The sequence below is a fragment of the Solenopsis invicta genome, chromosome 1, assembly GCF_016802725.1.
Source record: "Solenopsis invicta isolate M01_SB chromosome 1, UNIL_Sinv_3.0, whole genome shotgun sequence".
Taxonomy (NCBI): Eukaryota; Metazoa; Arthropoda; class Insecta; order Hymenoptera; family Formicidae; genus Solenopsis; species Solenopsis invicta.
In genome coordinates this window covers 20,545,113-20,563,649 of record NC_052664.1, presented here as the reverse complement: position 1 = coordinate 20,563,649, position 18,537 = coordinate 20,545,113, and the positions used below count along the sequence as shown (strand labels likewise).

Below are 18,537 nucleotides of genomic sequence, written 5' to 3'. Positions count from 1 at the left end.
AAAAGTCGATATAGACTGGTGATGTAAATCTAATGTTTCAATTATCGTCAATGATGTGCAATTTTTTATTTTTGCACTAAATATGTGTATACATATACATTGGCATTTGAATACTCAAAGTTGCAAGCTTCCATCATTTTGCCCATAATTAATGATTAATAATAAGCTTGATGTATATTTCATCAACTTTTTTGCATTAAATCGATAAGAAACGTGAATCATTCTATCGAAATAAATTATGGTTATAGAAATAAACATCACGTAAATAAACGTGGATTTGTCGGAGACATTGTAATGCATCCAGTTAAATGACATAAAAATCTACCCTCAATTTGTTACATGTAAAGAACGGTAGCGTTTTGCAAATGAGATAAATAATATCGTATTTGTTTTTAACCAGGTAAGCTCATGGGTAGTCCACGCGATCACCAGTGGTACCACGGAAGAAGAACGACAGGCAGTGCTGTCCTGTCTTCTACGCGTCGCGCTAACCTGTTGGAATACCGGAAACTTTAATTCAGCCATGGAGATAATCGCCGGTCTGAAGTAAGTACCCGCTATAATGTTTGTCGTAAACGCGAATGACGGCACTAAGATCCCTATTTAAAGGGTCAATTCTCGAATTGCTGCCTCGTACCTCTTGCAACGCACCCGTTTTATTACTGTCCGTAAGTTGGGTAGCCCTGCCCGCATTGTTTCGGCTAAGTACGAAAGTCGTAATATAATTTCTTAGTTCCGCCGCAAAATTACGAAAGCCCATCCATCTTCATCCACCGTAAGCATCTAACCGCAGGGCAAAGTTGCTGTCGGCACCGATAGATCATTACGAAAGACGACCGCAGCACGCATCTCTCGTCGGTCTAGAGTTTCGATCGGATTAGAGACTTAGCCGCCACTATCGCCGCCGCCGCCGCCGCCGCCGCCACCCCTGTGTACGCGTAACTATAATTTTGTATCGTTACAATTATATAATCGGCTAATCTATTGGATTAACACGAGTTACCGAAGAGATCAGACAAACTGCATCAATCGTTGAACAAGCTTATATAAAGTATTTTTAATCTGAACTTCGACGCGTTGACATCAAGTCGTGCGTTTTCGACAATGTGTTATACATTATGACTTTATTAAAATCGAGAGCAGCCAACGGATGATCATAGCAAGATCTTAGTGCTGAAAAATATATTTTTATATATTTCTTCTAATCTAGTTCTTCAAAAATGTTTTGCGCACTGTCATTTCCGGTATTGAAACACAGTTCTAAAGTTAAACTGCAGAATAGTAATATTAAATTGAACACAATATTAAATTAATCAATTTAATAGATAATATTGATGCTAATGTGCATTTGCATGTGATGGCAATGATGTTAATAAGATTCCCACCCTCTCCGAAATACCGTAAAGAATTTGTTGGGAAAAATACAGCCTCAACCAGGAGATATACTCGTATGTATATATAATGTTATAAGTTATAAGAGAGAGCTCGTAACTTTAATAAATTTTAAATAAACGCGAAATTAGAAATTTATACAAATCGCGGAGATACTGTCTTCGCGCACCCCACTAGGGATTTGCGAAACATATAATCTCCAACGAGATCGCGACACTAATCTGAATTCAAGGCTTCCTTGAAACTTTCCTCGTGTTTGTTGCATGACGTTGAGACTTCCAAGGTCGTGCTCGCTCAATTAATCTTCATCTATTGGACTAAAGGACTTTTGAAATTATATTTCTCTACATCGAAACAATGAAACTCGAGCTTTTATTATTCCAAAACACGAAAGGGAAGGAAGATCTCTGAACATCTACATACGTATACATTGAATTTTGTGTGCCTGCTGTACAAACTGCATGAATGAAACCTCTCCGACAGCCATATGAAAATAAAATAACGAATGTTTAACTTTAAGAGTATCTTTGATCGAAACAACAAACTAGCAATTGAAAAAAAACTTAGTTTATACTTTAGTTTGTCTTGTCATGGTGATTGTTTACCATTCACGCAAAGTCAGATAAAATCCATTAAAAGTGCATCCAAAGTGGCTTATCCTCGCAAACAGAAATTAAACATTCTTGAAAACACTTTCTTACGTCTTGCGGGGAAGATTATTTCTTGCAAAAACAACAAAATTAATAATACATGATTCATACAAAGAAGTTTAATAACATGCGTGTATTCAAGACGTAGTCAACAATAAACCGTTGCAGATAGCATTTATAAATCTACAGCAACATAGAAATTATAGATAGTATCTAACAAGTAAGAGTTTTTATAAATGTCTTTAGACGTGATACCTTAGTAAATTGTAATATTGCGCTCTGGAAAGTTTAAAATTATAGCTCTAAGGCTCAGAGATTAACGCTACAGAAATTAAATCTACACATTTTCTTTCAGAAAATATACAAAAACGATCAAGATAAAAGTGTTTGAAAGTTGTAATTTAAAAAATATACTTGCACTATAATTCTGATGTATTTTTCTGTGTTGAGATTCAATCTTAATTATATAAGTACTCAATTATATGTATTAGCATTAGCACAAACACGAAAATTTAAAATTTTCTCGTTTCATTATCTAAAGATTTAATATCTTCAAAGGTAAGCAATTCAATACAAAATTATAAAATTATTAATATGTGTATAATTAATTAGTCAAAAGAATAAAAAATACAAGATTTAATATAATATATTTAAAGAGAATGAAAGAGAATATAAGATTCAATATTGAATATAATATTTAAGCGGGATATTCTTATCATAACGTGATGTTTACAAATATCTACATTTCAATAAAAAAACTTTCACTTCGAATCTAATCGTGTTCTAATATAATTTGTTATTAATTCGATTAGATTCAAGTTGTCAAAACGTACATCTTTTGATTAAGACAAGTGTTTTACTAATGTAAGAAGATCAAAAGACGAATTAACTTTGTAATCGAATATGATGTTCAGTTTTAAACTTTCATCGATAAAAATTTCACGATATCTCCGTGAATCGGATCAAACTCTACTTAAAGCGATTACACAAGAGGATTTCTTTGCGTGGGATTCGTATCCCGACTAGCGACCGAAGAAACGTTTAACCCTCTTCAGTAACAAATCGAAGACTGTTCAACAGATCAAGTTCTTTAGACGCATCCTATGTATTAGACCCCTAAACAAGATCCAATTTTGACAATAGAAATTTAAATCTCTGGAAAATAACAATACCTTCGAATGTCTAAGATCTTTGACATTTTCGCGGTCGCGTATTTAGAATTTGTGACAAGCGAGAGATCAAAGCTTCTTTGTCTACTTGTCAAGCTTCCGTACGATAGTGGCAGTTAAGATTCGACTACAGATTTTCCATAAAGATGCTTCCATCTCAAAAGAAGAATGGTTATTAGAGTTGAGTAAGTGTCCTTCAAACAGCGATCTACGCGAATTTAACTTATGAGGATTTGAAACATTAATTGCTCTCTCTCTCTCTCTCTCTCTCTCTCTGAATATTATCTTCGTTAGATTTCGATTGCGTCGTCTTTTTTCTATATCAAGTACATGTTCGTTAAAATTGAAATCAGTGTAACTAATCAGTATAATTATCTTGTTTTAATTTTCACATTTTATCAAGGTCTAAAGTCATCGGAATTCTCAATGTATCGATTTTGAATCCAATTCCTCACTTACATTTCGCTTTATTTCATTTAATTTCAAACAATGTTCTCACAAAAATTAATGTTAGTGTACGTAACTCATATAAATCTTTGATGTTGGCTTGAACAAACAATAATTATAATTATCACGTAATTTGTTTACATATTTTTGCAAAATATATTGCAAGAATTTTGCATTTTAAACAAGAAACTAGAGAATATTCGCCAGTTTGATTGAAATACTTATGCTAGATTCCCTTTACGACTGGGACATAAACGTTATGCGCGGTAACGATCTGCTTCCGGGCGAGTTTCAGCTTCTTCGTCTATGTTGTCTCGTGCAATATGCGGGTTTTATCTTGAGAATAACAGCCAATGCATTACTATCAAAACAAGAAACGTGTACGCTACTGGCTAATCATAAAGGGCATCTGTATATGTATATGCAAATTAATTATAATTATGTACGTTTTATATTGTAGATATTTACGTTTTAAATTGTAGATATTTAATGAGAATTACTATCTTTTTTTGCATTCAGAAGAATAACGATTTTTAATGTCAGGATTTTTAATTATAAACTTTTAAAGATTAAAGAATTTTAACAATTTAAGTTAAAACTGTAAAATGTTATTACATTTCACTTTTTATTATTTTTCTCTTAAACTCCTTAGTAAATTTCAATATAAAAATAATTTAAAATAAAATAAATTTTATTGAAACCTTCTAATGTTCGTAATCAAAAACTGGTAATAGATATTTAAATCGTTAGATAAATCAAGTCTAAATTCATCAAGCAAAAGAATTTACTAAACAAATTTAGTAAATTAACTGAAAGAATTTAGAAGAGATTATTAAATTACAAATAGAATTGGATAAAAAATCAAATACAAGTCAACAATCACTTCACGTCGGTTAATTAATCGTATTTAATATATCTTGTAAAAGTAATTAAACTGAGATTCGCGGTTTTCTTTCGGAAAACTTAGATAAGCCTAGTGTGCATTAAACACAGAGATATATCTTGTAGAATCCCTATCGCGTATCTTATTGCAAGGCGAAGTGACTTCCGCGGTAGTTTGCTTTATTAAGAGGTTCTCGTGAAAGTTTTATTGAGCACCACGACACGTAGCTCATTCTGCGAATGTTTCTCGGCTCGATGCTCTACCCATTTCCCGAAACGATTCACAATGGCATAATCGCATTATTTCACGAGGAGTTCTTTCGAGACTGCGACCTCTTTCAACTCGATGCCTCGCGAGGGAGTGAGATAATCTCTCGTTGAAAAGTAATTCAAGTAATGAATGTGTGTCATTAATTTTCACGAAGATCAACGGGTACAACCGACGACTCGCGCGCTGCTGTTCGCCCGTAAAATCGTTCTCCTGCTCGTTTGATAATTAATCCCCTCCTGGCACATGAGAGGACTAAAAAAAAGAAAAATATAAAGCGATATTCCTACGATGAACTTTTAAAAGTTTCAAAGAACGACTCGTAAAGTTTTCCAAAATGTGTCACTAATACGAAAAAAAAAAAAAAAAATTAACGAACTGAGAAGATTCAACGAACCGTACTTTAAGCCACCATACACGCCATTTGCTGGCGTAATGGGATTTTTTTTTTTTTTATCGAGGTTTTGCCCGTAAATCTATTTGCGAATGGAATACACAAGTTTGTTGATTGCATTTCCGTTCTTATTTACATCTTTGCTGTGATATACAGTGAAAACACGCCATTGCCTGTCCATCCACTTGAAAAAAGCTGACGCTGATTGACTTAATATTGTTGTTTGTGCCTCAGGGAAAAAGAGAGAAAAAAAAGAGAGATTTCCGCACGAGGTACGGGCTCTTTGTAATCTACCAGGCGTCTAAAGGAGAATACTTTATTAAAGGGTTTCTTGCTAACTTGAAAACTACGCTGAAAATCTGCTTGGAAGTCCTGATCGATGTTCCACGTGCACATTTAAATGGAAAGAACGTCTCTGAGAATATCTTAGAAACTTATTCTCATAGAGAGAAGGAAATATGAAGTAGAAAGAGAACACGATCGAACTTCACTTCCGCTTGAGGAGTTCAAGATTGACTTCCCCCCGCCGCCCTATCTGTCTCGGTACCGCTGAAAATTGTTAACTGATTTTTCGTATTACGGTACCACTGGACCGTGCAGTTCAAATAAAATGCATTGCGCGTTGAAATCGACAGCCATAACCAACCCTAACCGAAATGCCATAAATAATCGACGTTTGATCGATGACTCGGGAGTACAGCGAAGAAAATCGCATCAGCGAGCGAAATATCGCTCGTAACAGAAATTTCTGGCGGAAATGCTTCTGTTTACATTCTGTTTTTTGCCAAGTCGCCATTCAGTTACCGCTTTTATCCTTCTTGCGGATAACGACACTCGTCATTAAGCGCCCGTGCTCTTTTTTTCTTTTACGCTCCGCGAGATGGACGAATTTCGCCGTAAGTGGCACGACGAAGAACCTTTACCGTCCGTTCCCATCGGAAACCCGGCGTAGAGAAATAAAATACTTTTTATTGCCCAGACTGTAAAGTTAGACAGTGCTCTCCTTCGCTCGTCCCGCGAATGAGAGGATAAAAGTTTCGTGCGGGAATATCGTTTCTAGAACGACCGTTGCGACTGCTGACTGTCCCACACACTCGGAAACATTCTCGGCCGGTGCATTCGGAGCTAACTACGAAGCTACGCTACGGAGAATGCTTAAAGAGGGAGATAATTAACGCCCTAATGGCAAACGTTTCGTGATTTTAACGACGGCTAGTATGCGAAACGGAGAAAACGGTTTGCTAGGAGCGTGAACACGGCTGTCTCGCGCGGTTGCTGACTATTAGGCTTAATTTTTAATCACCCAAACTGCCATACAAATGTTAACTGTCGTAAACGTGAACGTGAACTGTATCTTGCTGTGCTTACCACGCTAAATTGTAGCTGTTTATCCTTTCCTCGGTTCTCTCCTGTCTCACAACTGTTGATCTTTTAGCTCTTACATGTTTAATACAAGATAATTTGGAAAACATTAAATTTGATTGCTAACAAAATTTTACTATCTACGGAAAGAATAAACACTGTGTAACTTTGGATGTATCGGACATACATTCCATGCAAAGTAAATAAAATTGTAAATGTATTTAATATTAATGATTCAAATAAACTATATACATATGAAAGTTGTATGAATAAAATTATATTTTTATTTAATGACATGTTATAGTTTATTTACTTTATTTGCTATTAAAAATTAAATTATCAAGAGGCGCGGTCGCGCCACGCGCCAAAGTGCGAGCAAAGAGAATCTCTCTTTTACGCGAGTCAGTGAGTTCCAAGCATACGAGATTATCAGATCTCATTGTCAGTAACGGTTGAACCGATCAAGTTTTGAGTACTTTCAAACGATAGTTTGGATAAAATAGCATAATAAAAGTGTTTTTCTTTTTTTATTTTTTTTTTTACAACACCAAGAAAATTCTCAATTGTTTTGTACAAGTACTTTAAGTATTCAAGATGATTTGTGCAAAGTTTTATTGTGATTATCCATTTGGTTATTTTGTAAATAAATAAATAAATCAATTTTGTATATTTTACAAAACTGATCTCGGCATCTCAATAAAACTTTATATAAATCATTTTGAACATTTTAAATATGTAAATAAAAAAATTCTGATTTTTTTTTCATTATTTGTTTCATTATTAATTATCTTTATTAGAGCGCAGGTCTACTTCTTATTAAAATAATTTTTTATTCAAACAGAAGGTTATTGCCAAATTTTTTTCTACTGCTTTTAAATGCAATATAAAACAATCTGTAAAGATTTGAAAAATGTCCTATACATTCTCAAGTCCAATTTTGAATAAAAATACTTTAGAACGCGCTGTCAATATAAGATGATATAAATTACTTCGAATAAACTTTTAATATTAAAATCTTGCTGTGTAAGACTTTCAAAGAAGAAGTTACATATCCACATACATTTCGTTCAAGTCTCGCTTCCCAAATTAATTTAATATTCGAGTCCGCGCCTTTAATAGCATTAGCAGTTTCTGAAATTTACCTTAGTTGAAATTATGCTTAGTAATTCTGTACGTAGAATAAACCGCCACATAACGTTAGTGTAGAAGTTAAGTTATATTAGTGGGAATTACTGTATGTTATACTCTAATTTGGATTATTGCGTTAAAGTATTAAATTTAAGTAACACCGCTCATCTTTTGACTTACGATCTGTAAATTAAACCCTAATTATGTGTACATTTCCATCATTCAATTAAAATAAAAATAGATCCAAAATTACTATTGTTATAAAGAGACAGAAAGCTATTAAAAAAAAGTGTTATTAAAATATTGTCAAAAAAGTATTAAAATATTAGTAATAATAATAATATCAAGGAAATTGGCTCGTTTTCTGCTCCGCAAGAAATTTAAAATAATCGGTAAAATAATGAGCAAATCAAGTTGTTGAAAAAACTAAATTAATTTTTAATTTCACTTAAACGAGTACATACGAACATGTTTGAAATTCCACCGAGTCTTCTTCGACGTTGAAACAAGTATTTAAAAAAATGAATAAAAGCACATTCTACATTCTCGTAAAACTGAGTAAATTCCGAAGTCGCGAGTAAAGAATCCCATTATTATCCGCAAAAATTATAAAAATTATAAAACCGAGTAAAAAAATAAAAATAATTACACAATCCTCAGAAGGCTAATACCCGTATTCATAGTTCTTCCTTTAAAAAATGAGGATTTCTTGTTTCTGTCTGTCTTTGTTTTACATACGGTAAAACATAATATGCGAGACAAAGACGGACAAGGAACAAGGAATCCTCGTTTCTCAAGAAAAGATTATGAATAAGAAAATAAGTGAAATGCCAAACAATAGTCAGAATGTATAAAACGCAAAATTGTGCAAGATAGAAAGTCATAGTGTTGTTTTAATAAAAAAAATTGCCGAATAGACTCCTATGTTTGAAAAGGTTCACTCTACAATTCTCGCGATCCATAATTGTTCTGCAGTGAGAGATAGTTCATCGTCTAATGATAGTTCACCATTAATTATCTGACAAATATCTGTAGCTTCTGATTCGGGCGGAATTTCGTCGAGAACTATAATATCAAGTTATTATCAACTTCTTAATACCCCAACGCGTTGCCGTGCATTACGTGGAAAGTGGAATATGTGCGAATTAGCGTCGTCAGCCGTTTAGCTCTTAAGAATATCCGAAAAATTATGTCTACCTCATCTAATCGCGAACGAATACTGCTTACGTTGCAGGTCCAACAAGCTGAAGCCGTTCATCGACAGCATGAACGAGCCCCCGGTGATGAAATATCTCTCCACCGCCCTTCTGTATTCCGAATACGAGTGCGCGCTTGCTCGCGCTCTCGCGATGCCGGAATGCCCGGTGGTGCCATTCTTCGGGGCCTTCCTGCGCGAGCTGCGGAAAGTTATGAAGTGCGATGTAAAGGTAAACGCAAAAAGCACCGCTATCACTCATACGATATCGCATCTTGTGTACACTCTGAACTTGCAAGAAAATGCTCGCACGAGTAGAATTGAATGTTCCACGTTGTTAAATATAGATTGTCACTTCATTTATGTTTGTTAAATGTTACACATCAGCGCCCGCTTCTTCGCCTTTCCTCAACTCTATTTTATAGTATTAACCCCTGTCTACCATGAAGATCACTGACAACGTGAGATAAGAGCCAAGATTCGTACGTGCGTCGAGCAGAAGACCGGTTATTTAGATAGGATAATGTGACTTTTCGTCAAGTCTACCTCTCTGATGGTTAAGCGCGCGGAACGCGATACGATGTGGAAAAAGCTGAGTCGAGGAAAAAGCTCATAAGTAATTGAACGCTTTCGCGTTTTGGCAAACAGCCAAAAAAGTTCGCCGGGGAGATGTCCAACACGTCTCTCGCGGTCGCATCGCAAGTGGACTTGCGAAGAGTAATCGAGCGAAGAGTAATCGAGCGAACGAAGGACGGTCAGTGACACGGCAAATTTACTCTCCAACAACATTTGCATGGTCCAAAGATAGCGAGAACTTTCGCGTTGCGGCGAATTTGTTTAAGGATGAAAACCCGATAAGAAATTAGATCAAATAATAAACTTGCGTCAAGACTTAAAAATGCGCATCCAAGTTTGCGGACGTCTTATCTAACCGTGATAGAAGATACTCTTAAGACGAAATTGGATATCCTGCGTTAAAAATGCATTAGATTTCAGAAAAATTAAATTCTTCCATAGAAGATACGTTTTTAGATTTACAGAATAATCGTTTGTCAACCTCACAGACAATTTGTCAGAGTCGAAGCGAGAAATCAGATCGATTCTTGGGAAATCGTGGAGGAAATAGTTTGTGTCCCAAGCAACATTTCGAACGCAAGCGCCGAGAACTGCACATCGAAATTCTTCTACAAAGTTTTACAAAAAATAGCAGCGAGGTGGAAGAGCACCGAAGCGAGGGCTGCGCCGTAAAAGCGACAAGGAAAGGGGTTTCTATCGGCCTCCAGCAGCTACGATGGTTGTAGGCCGGCGGAAACTACTTGCTCTTGTCGCTAACGATCGTCATCGGGGAACGAAACGGTGTCTTCCTCGTGTTTTACAACGTCACGTTATTTGATGTTTAAGAGCGTGTTCGGACAACCGCAACGGAAATCAGTGCTTCTAAGAGCGTTTTCACAAAACTTAAATTGTACTACGAAATTCACAGAGTCGCCAGTCGTTAAAACCAAGCACGTGTTCAGCACCACGAATTGTAATTAGATTCTCCGTTCACGTAAAACAGCATCGCAAAGTCGCGATGTTTAAGCGTTCATTTCGAGAAAGCAGAACACGAGAGAGTGTAAACGAAACTTTGTAAGATATTTGTTAAAATAAAATCTATTTTAATTTAGGTCAGAATTCAAAATAGAAACTCTGTTTATAATTTTATATATCGTATGGCATGAAAAATACTTAATAAAGCCAGAATAAAACGTTCATTCAAAGCACATACACACACATACTAAATACATATCTATTCTGAATCCTGACGCAAATTATTCTACATCAAATTATTCATCATCAAATAATACATATTGTCTAAAAAAATTTTTTTTAATAATAAATGGCAGATGCTTATTTGTGCAACTGTTAATTAAATATATTGGTCAATAATCTCATTCATGTTTAATAATAAATTATATAATATTTTTATATTTATTTAATATTTAACTTTTAATTATATTCGCGACTTTCATATTAAACAAATAAAATTGTGATCCGATAGAATAAAAGCTATAATTATATAATATACTGTAAAAATACACAATATATTTGTTAACCCGTTAGTAATAACAATTCTAACTTATATTTTTTTTTTAATGTAAATTCGAAGAAATAATTTACAATTATACGCATCCCGCTAATGACACTAATGGAAAACATGCTAGAGCACATAATTTCTAGGGCGCGAGGTTAATCAAGCTGCGATGCGATCACTCACGTCCCAGGCGTTCATGTTTCGCTGGGTGTTAATCGCTAATTACATTTAAATGAATTCGACATCGATTGACATTACGGGAGCAAAGTAAACGATATGTTTTGCCTTGAGACTATCGAAGACATGGCGTAGTAGCTATATCTCATTATCACTGTCCTTTTCTTCCCTCCTTCCCTCCCACTCTATCATCCTCTCTCTCTCTCTCTCTCTCTCTCTCTCTCTCTCTCTCTCTCTCTCTCTCTCGCTCTCTCTCTCCGTTTGTCTGTCTCTCTCTATGGTAGGTGTAATCTGTTCCAAACCGAATATATCCACGGTGCGGATGTCGCGGCTCGCAAATGGAATTCCAAATCGACATCGGCGCGGCGCACTGGATGCGTCAGACACCGAGCCTGCGATATGCGTCGTTCCGTTATCCCGCTCTGTGTGTTGCTGGTCGTCCCGTCATCGGCACGTACGCCCTTTGGGGTACATTTCTGTGGGGGTGGAAGGGGAGGAAAGGATAACGAGGTTAAGCAACAGACACCAGACGCAAAAGTCGCTTCGATCGACCGACATCACGTCCGCCGCGGATGGTCCCAAGCTTTAAACTCCGAAAGACCAAATGTTGTGACCATCGCTCTCTATTTTACGTGTATTTCCTGTGTTCACATCGTTACTCACGAGCAATGCTAAAAGGAAAATAATTATAAACAAACGTACCAGAGACACTAGAGCAAATTAAATACGAGGGAAAGATTTATATACGTAATTGAAGGAAAAAAAAATTTCTATTTTTAGTTTTTTAGTGTATGATAGCAATATTATTCAACCACGAAGAATCGCGACTTAATCTATTAATACATAAAAACAATTTGGCAAATGTTACATTGTAAAAGAGAAAATCTTATATTGTAAGAATTAGCTTATATTGTAAAAGAGAAAAAAAATTATTTTAATTAATATAATTATTTTGGATAAATACATTTTATTAAACATATTTCAAATTTGAAATAGTCTAATTCAAAAGTTTGTATCAAATCTGAAAAATAATTAGAAGCACTAAATATTTAGAATAAATATGCAAATTAAATAAATTTTTACAATATTATAGTCAAGACCGTGATTTGTATATAATACAATTAAAATCGAGAAAGGCCAATAGCAAGATGTTAATATTAAAATAATGTTTCTTGCGTGATTTTACATGTAATTTCTAATTTCTTCGAACTAACAATAAGTAATTTTTATGCAGGAGAGAAACAGTCTTCATCCGTTTTTAAATATAAAGTAGGTTCGTTTTTAAACGTAAAGAATTTTTTTAAGAAGAAATATCATATAATAACATTCATAAAAAGTGTTCTACTTCGGATCAAGCAAGTATCAAATTAGCATCTTTCACCCTGAAATTAGATCGTGAAATAAAATTCTTTTGAACTGTACTCCCCCAAGACGGTTCCTTCAAACGTTAATTCTCCCGTCTTGTTTGCCCTGTTCATTTACAGACAGTTCAATTTTCGCCCGGGAACGATATCGTGTCATTCCATCACGCGACAAGTCGATGCCACCGTCTTCACGAGAGCGTTAAATTAACATCTGAATGTAATAACCTTCTTACCCAGGAGCAGTTCGATCAAGATATATCCGAATTATCCTGCTGGCAGAGGTATTCACACGTGTTTCAGCTCGTTTGCAATTTGGATCGCGCGACTTAGCGGCTTTGGATGCCGCCCGACGGTGGGTCGATCGGCGGGTAACACCGCACGACAAAATGAAACAGCATTACCTTATGACGCCGCGGCGTGGAACGATCGTTCGATATACATATACATATATCCACGCGATAGATTAAGGTTATCGGATAACGGTTAATTATAAGCTGCATTAAAGTTCTTGCTGCGCGCATCTAGCTTACGGCAGAAGAGCTACCGAGCGATTACTTGTACATATACTTTACATTTTAATCTTTACATTTTAAACTTAATAACTTCACCAAAAACACTAAATATGTAATTTTAAAATATTATTTTTAATATAAACTACATATTTTTTATATGTACGTTTTTGATAGTAACTGTGAGACTTATAACTGTGAGAAGATGCCAGGGACATTTTGATTCATTTAATGTACCATTAATGTACGAGTATATGGTTCATTAATTAAATTACTTTTATCGAATACTCCACATCTCTCGTGAAAACGTACATGCTGACAAAGAGATTGCAAGGTAAATTAAAAAGAAGACCAGCCACCATTTTTCCACTTTTCCGGTGCCACTTATATTTACAAGAGAGCCCCGAGAGATTTACACTTGTGAAAGAGCTCTTTACATGTCATCAAGAGACTTAAAGAACCATCCAGTGTCCCTGTTGATGAACATGTGAGAGTGTATTCTGAAATTGTACTTTCGAGAGCATGCCGTAAACTATTGATTCGCAATTCGAGAGGCAAGTTCCTCTTCGAGGTACAAAAGCAACTTCGTTACTCGGATTATCGAATCTACATCCTTGAAATGAGCATCTTATCGCAAACAATGTATACTTTCGAAGTATTGCCACATTTAAAACAATGTAACATGCTGCGAAATAACAGCTGCAAGTTCTTTATTTCTTCTGAATTTCCGCGGTCCATAGATTGTAATGTTACATCAGAAACTGTACTGATTAATTTATACGTATTAATATTCCACATAATTTATAATATTTAATTATAATTCTCATCTGTTTCATGATTTCATATAAAGTATCTCTCTCATATGCATGTTCAAATAACAAGTTGCTTTCATAAATTCGCTTCAATAAACAAATCGTTATCGTATTCCTCTTCTTACTCGTTTTTTGTTTTGTATACTGTATTTGTTGATATTCTATTACGTCATGTGTGAAACTGGCTAATTTGTCATCACTGTGAACAGACCGTTAAAATTTCAAGCATTCGCGTTTAATTATTTATTTATTTTTTCATCAAGGTACCAGTCTTCATTTTTATTAATTTTCTTTCTTTTTATTTCCTCTCATTCCAGTTAAATTGCATAAAACATAAATAACAATATTTATATAAATTTCTTTTAAAATCAAATATTGGGAATATTATACAAGATGACAAATGGAAAGTTTCTAAAATTCAATATTTTTTTATTTTTTTGTAAACAAAATAAAATTTTATTCACAATTAAATATTACTTTGCAGAAGAAATTCGTCATTTTTATTAACTTATATAAAAAATATAGGTATATATAAATGTTTATATAAATGCAAAAATAAATATTAATAAAAAAAAACCAACCATTTTCAAATCAATATCTTCTAAACATACATCACTAAATCATGCATCAGTTTAATTGGTTTTTTTTTACAATATTTATTTCTACAAGCTCTTGTATGTGTATTTTGCACCACATGTGCCAATAAAAATAACGAATTTTTTTTCTACAATATAGCGTTTAATTCACTTTGTTCTATTTACTTATTATAAAATAACAGCTGTTAAGATTCAGTAACTTTGCAATTGTTATTCTGAAAAAGATATAAATTCAAAGCTGCTTACTCTGGCATAAATTGCAGTTTCATTATTTATTCTGAATTACATGGTATAGTTACGAAATCGCAGTACAGATGTAGATTGAGATTCCTTTGTAACTCAAACAATTCCTGTGCATAACAAACTTAAGTGCACGTAAGTGCGATTCCTAAGTATCGTCGGTTTGGCGTGTTTCAGCCCCAGCCCGAGTTCAAGGAAAATCGCGAGTCACCACGTGCTATCATTAAGGAGAGCGAACCTCAAGAACACGTGCCTTCCTCTGCGCCGGTCGCCAGGATCGCCGTTGAGAGTAACACAGAGACACCGTCGGGATGGAGTTCGAGAAGCCCATTCTTGAACAAACCGGAGAACCCCACCATCGCACCAGCCCACGATATAAATTCCGTTCTCGACAAAGTCACGCTCTTCCACAAGGTAAGACGCATATCCGATCGACGAGAATCGATCGTGTCAAAATCTAGCAATCTTAATGAACAATCTATAATATCATGTTAAGTACGACTCATTATGTTTCATATATACACAAGTGAGAAAAAAATTAGACGCTTGAATCCACAAAGTTAATTTCTTTAAACATCTATCATAATAAGCTTACTTTAAACGATTTATAACTTGTGTCAGAATTAAATTTATAATTTTATATATTGTGTAATAAAAAAGTATATAAAATTATATGACGTATAAAAATACAAATAGAATTAGATTCTGCAATATGACGTGAGTTTAGATCAAGTAAGTTTGATGTAGCAGTGAATTAACGAAAAAGTAATTACATTTATATGAATGAAAATCACCGATATCTGTATTAGAGATATTTCTTTTTTTTTCACGCGTAATTAAACGTATATCTTAAATGGATGGTTTAATTTAATAGAGGCATTTTTTTAAGCATCGACATGCTCGTGGAAGAGACGCGACCACCGGTTCCCTTCATCGCATCATGAGCGTTCACACGACCGCGATCGAGCAAACCTACATGGCGGAGGAATGCGACGAGAATGACTATCATCTTGATTTGGACTCCTACAAGCCTGTGGAGCCGCTCAAGAACGACCACGGAGTCTCTTTGTTTCCTGTTGCCGCGCCACACACCGGCATGGATCTTCATCTCCTGCAGGTACGTCGCGCTGCATTCTACAGACACATACACATCTCATGCGGAAATGTAGATATCGTATCGAAATGAAAATCTCACGTTGCCAATTTTACGCGATAATTATATAAACGGCACTTTCACGAGTTATCTACACGTTCCATACATGCAGACAACTCCCATCAGTGTTTATTCTAAAGACAGATACAAACTTTAATCCGTACAAATACACTTTAACCCATAAGCGCAGTTCACGTAACTTTCTTGACGTGTTTCAATTTTATTTATAAGTAATTATAAATTGAGACATGTTTTAAACATAAAATAATCTCCAAACATTAAAAATTAAAAAAAATCAATTTAAAAAAAATATTTTGTTACGTAATGGGTTTAATTAATGAACTAAATATCAATTAGTAATTTATAGCTTGCGTGTCTGAATCAGTTTGACCCTCACGCGAGAACTTACAGTACGTAAAGAACAGCAAACTATTTTATTCAAATAATCGTTGAAATTTCTCTTAAACTCCACCTGACTGATAACTTATATTGATCAAATTAGTCTAAAAAGAAAAAAATGTCCTCGAAATTCATAAACAACAAAGTTCTTTGTTGTTATATATGGGAAAAGATAAAGTTTTAAAAAGTCGAACTTTTAAGACAAAATAAAAAATATTAAAATTCAATGTAATAATTCAAGAAAGCAACACTCGTCGTATCTATTCAGATATACGGAAAATACCTCCGTTGAGACTTAATTAAATTTAATATAATTGATAATACTAGGAAAGTTCCAACACAATGTAATTTCCGTTGTGTGATAACGTGCAATGCTCGCTCTCTATGTTGCATCTGGATTACTCATTGGCAACGCACGTACACAGATAGGTAAATAGATACAGAGATAAATAGGGAGGGATGAGGGGGGAAGAGAGATGCAAAATACAGATATTTTGTCTGAGATCGTCGCAATTGTTTTAGGATCGAGAGACATTGCGTCACATAACGAAACTGCCAATTGTATACGTGACATCGCGAAACTGCGCGTGGAGTGCATCGCAAATATTGAACTCGCAGGATTTGTTGCACGACGCGATACTAGGGCGACGCTTTTGATCCTAACGCGCAGTTATAGGACGCGAGGGGAAAGAGGGGAGAATTAGAGATGCACGATTTTTCTGCTATTTACGTCACGCGGCATAAATAGCGTATTCAACGCTATTATCAATTATTATGTGTCGAATAAAAATTATCGCACGATGAATAGTTCATCTAATTTATTTATGGAACTCCATAAAAGAATATTATTATATTATGAAAAAATTATTGTGTGGAAATAAGCTGAAATATAAGAAAATATTTAAATTTTCAGGACGCGTTTATTTTTTGAGAAATTTGGAGCAATTTTTTGTTACATTCTATATGTCATATTAAAAAACATTGTAATTAAAAGGTTTTGTCAAAAAGATGCATTAGTGATTAAAAGTTTGATATCCCTTAGATTCAAGCATTACGTATGCTATTCTAGAAATTTAATTTTGTTATTGATTTGCAGTTCTCTCTCTCTCTCTCTCTCTCTCTCTCTCTCTACAAGAAACTTAATAAACAATTTAAAATTTATTCGCAAGAATAAAGAGTAGAATGTAAATTTTTTATGTAATGCATTTTAAATTGCAATTGAAAGAGATGATGTAAAATAATGATATGCATAGCATTCATGAAAATATTTACTTACATTGAAGTCCTAAATCTTTCTTGTTTCGTCTAAAATGAATATTGGTTTCTCTATTTCGAGTGAGCTCCAATGAGAATGAGGATTTAATGTATCATAACGGAAGAAACATTTGAAATGCAAAAGTTCAAGTACCGCGAAGCGAAAGACCATATTCAAGAGAGTTCTTTCCTCTCGAGAACATCTCCGTTTATGTAAATAAAACGCTACAGCATTTATGTTTGTTATCGTAATTATGACTGACGCGGAATCCAGAGATATAATTTAACATCTTCGTATATTATATCTTCAACGTCGCATTTAAATAAGAAGAAAAAAATTCGAAAAAATTTAAAAAATATTAAAAATAACCATCTTGAGTCTAAAAGTCATACAAATGAAAGATACGACATTTAGCTTGTATATAGACGAAGATTGTAACTACATATAAATTGTATGTATTGATCGTAGCTGAAAACAAAATTTGTGGAAAAGTAGAGATAATTTAAGAGTCAAACTCTTTTTCCAAAGCACCATTATGTTTAAGCAAACGCTAAAGAGAAATTCTTATTTTGCTAAGAAATTCCATAGCTACCTTTGAAATTTAAGTAAACGCCTACACATTTTTTCTTTGATATAGTAGCTAAGGAAAGAGCAGTTCAAAAATCCTTAGATTTGCAGTTTCCTATTTAAGCTACATAAATCGAAAAGAAGTGTAGGCAGGATATTCGTCTTTCACACTGCGTTTGCTATTTTCTCCGATATCTAGTTATCGGGACATGAAAAGATAGACATTTGTGTAACTTATATATATATATATATATATATATATATATATATATAAATACACTTATCTTGCAAAACATATATTGAAATTGAGATTGACAATTTTCATTAAGAAATATAAGGGTTTTGCAAGATAGGTGTATTCATACATCAGCATAAGGTATCTCCTTACGATTTCGAGATACTAATGTTACAGCGACGCTTTCTCTATGGCGTTGCGCCACTGAGATAAAAGATACTGTCAGCACGTAGTTTGCTACATGTCAAAAGGATTTCAAAGGGACTAGC

At 34.3% G+C, this 18,537-nt stretch overlaps 2 protein-coding genes across 10 annotated transcripts in view; one reads left to right on the top strand and one right to left on the bottom strand.

Annotated features, from left to right (window-relative positions):
- LOC113003148 overlaps positions 1-18,537 on the bottom strand; it is a 177,949-nt gene that overhangs the window by 127,380 nt on the left and 32,032 nt on the right. The window lies entirely within an intron of this gene.
- The window catches only part of LOC105194827 (1-phosphatidylinositol 4,5-bisphosphate phosphodiesterase epsilon-1), a 133,669-nt gene that overhangs the window by 99,194 nt on the left and 15,938 nt on the right, over positions 1-18,537 (top strand). The window contains exons 6-9 of one of the 3 annotated variants that reach the window (XM_026131305.2): positions 401-546; positions 8,927-9,119; positions 14,837-15,073; positions 15,549-15,776. In XM_026131305.2, the coding sequence (XP_025987090.1) occupies positions 524-546; positions 8,927-9,119; positions 14,837-15,073; positions 15,549-15,776 (681 nt within the window). In that variant the 5' untranslated portion in view covers positions 401-523. Of the gene's footprint in view, positions 1-400; positions 547-917; positions 933-8,926; positions 9,120-14,836; positions 15,074-15,548; positions 15,777-18,537 lie in introns of those variants that run through there. The other 2 variants (XM_039449924.1, XM_039449927.1) reach the window with 2 other exon arrangements.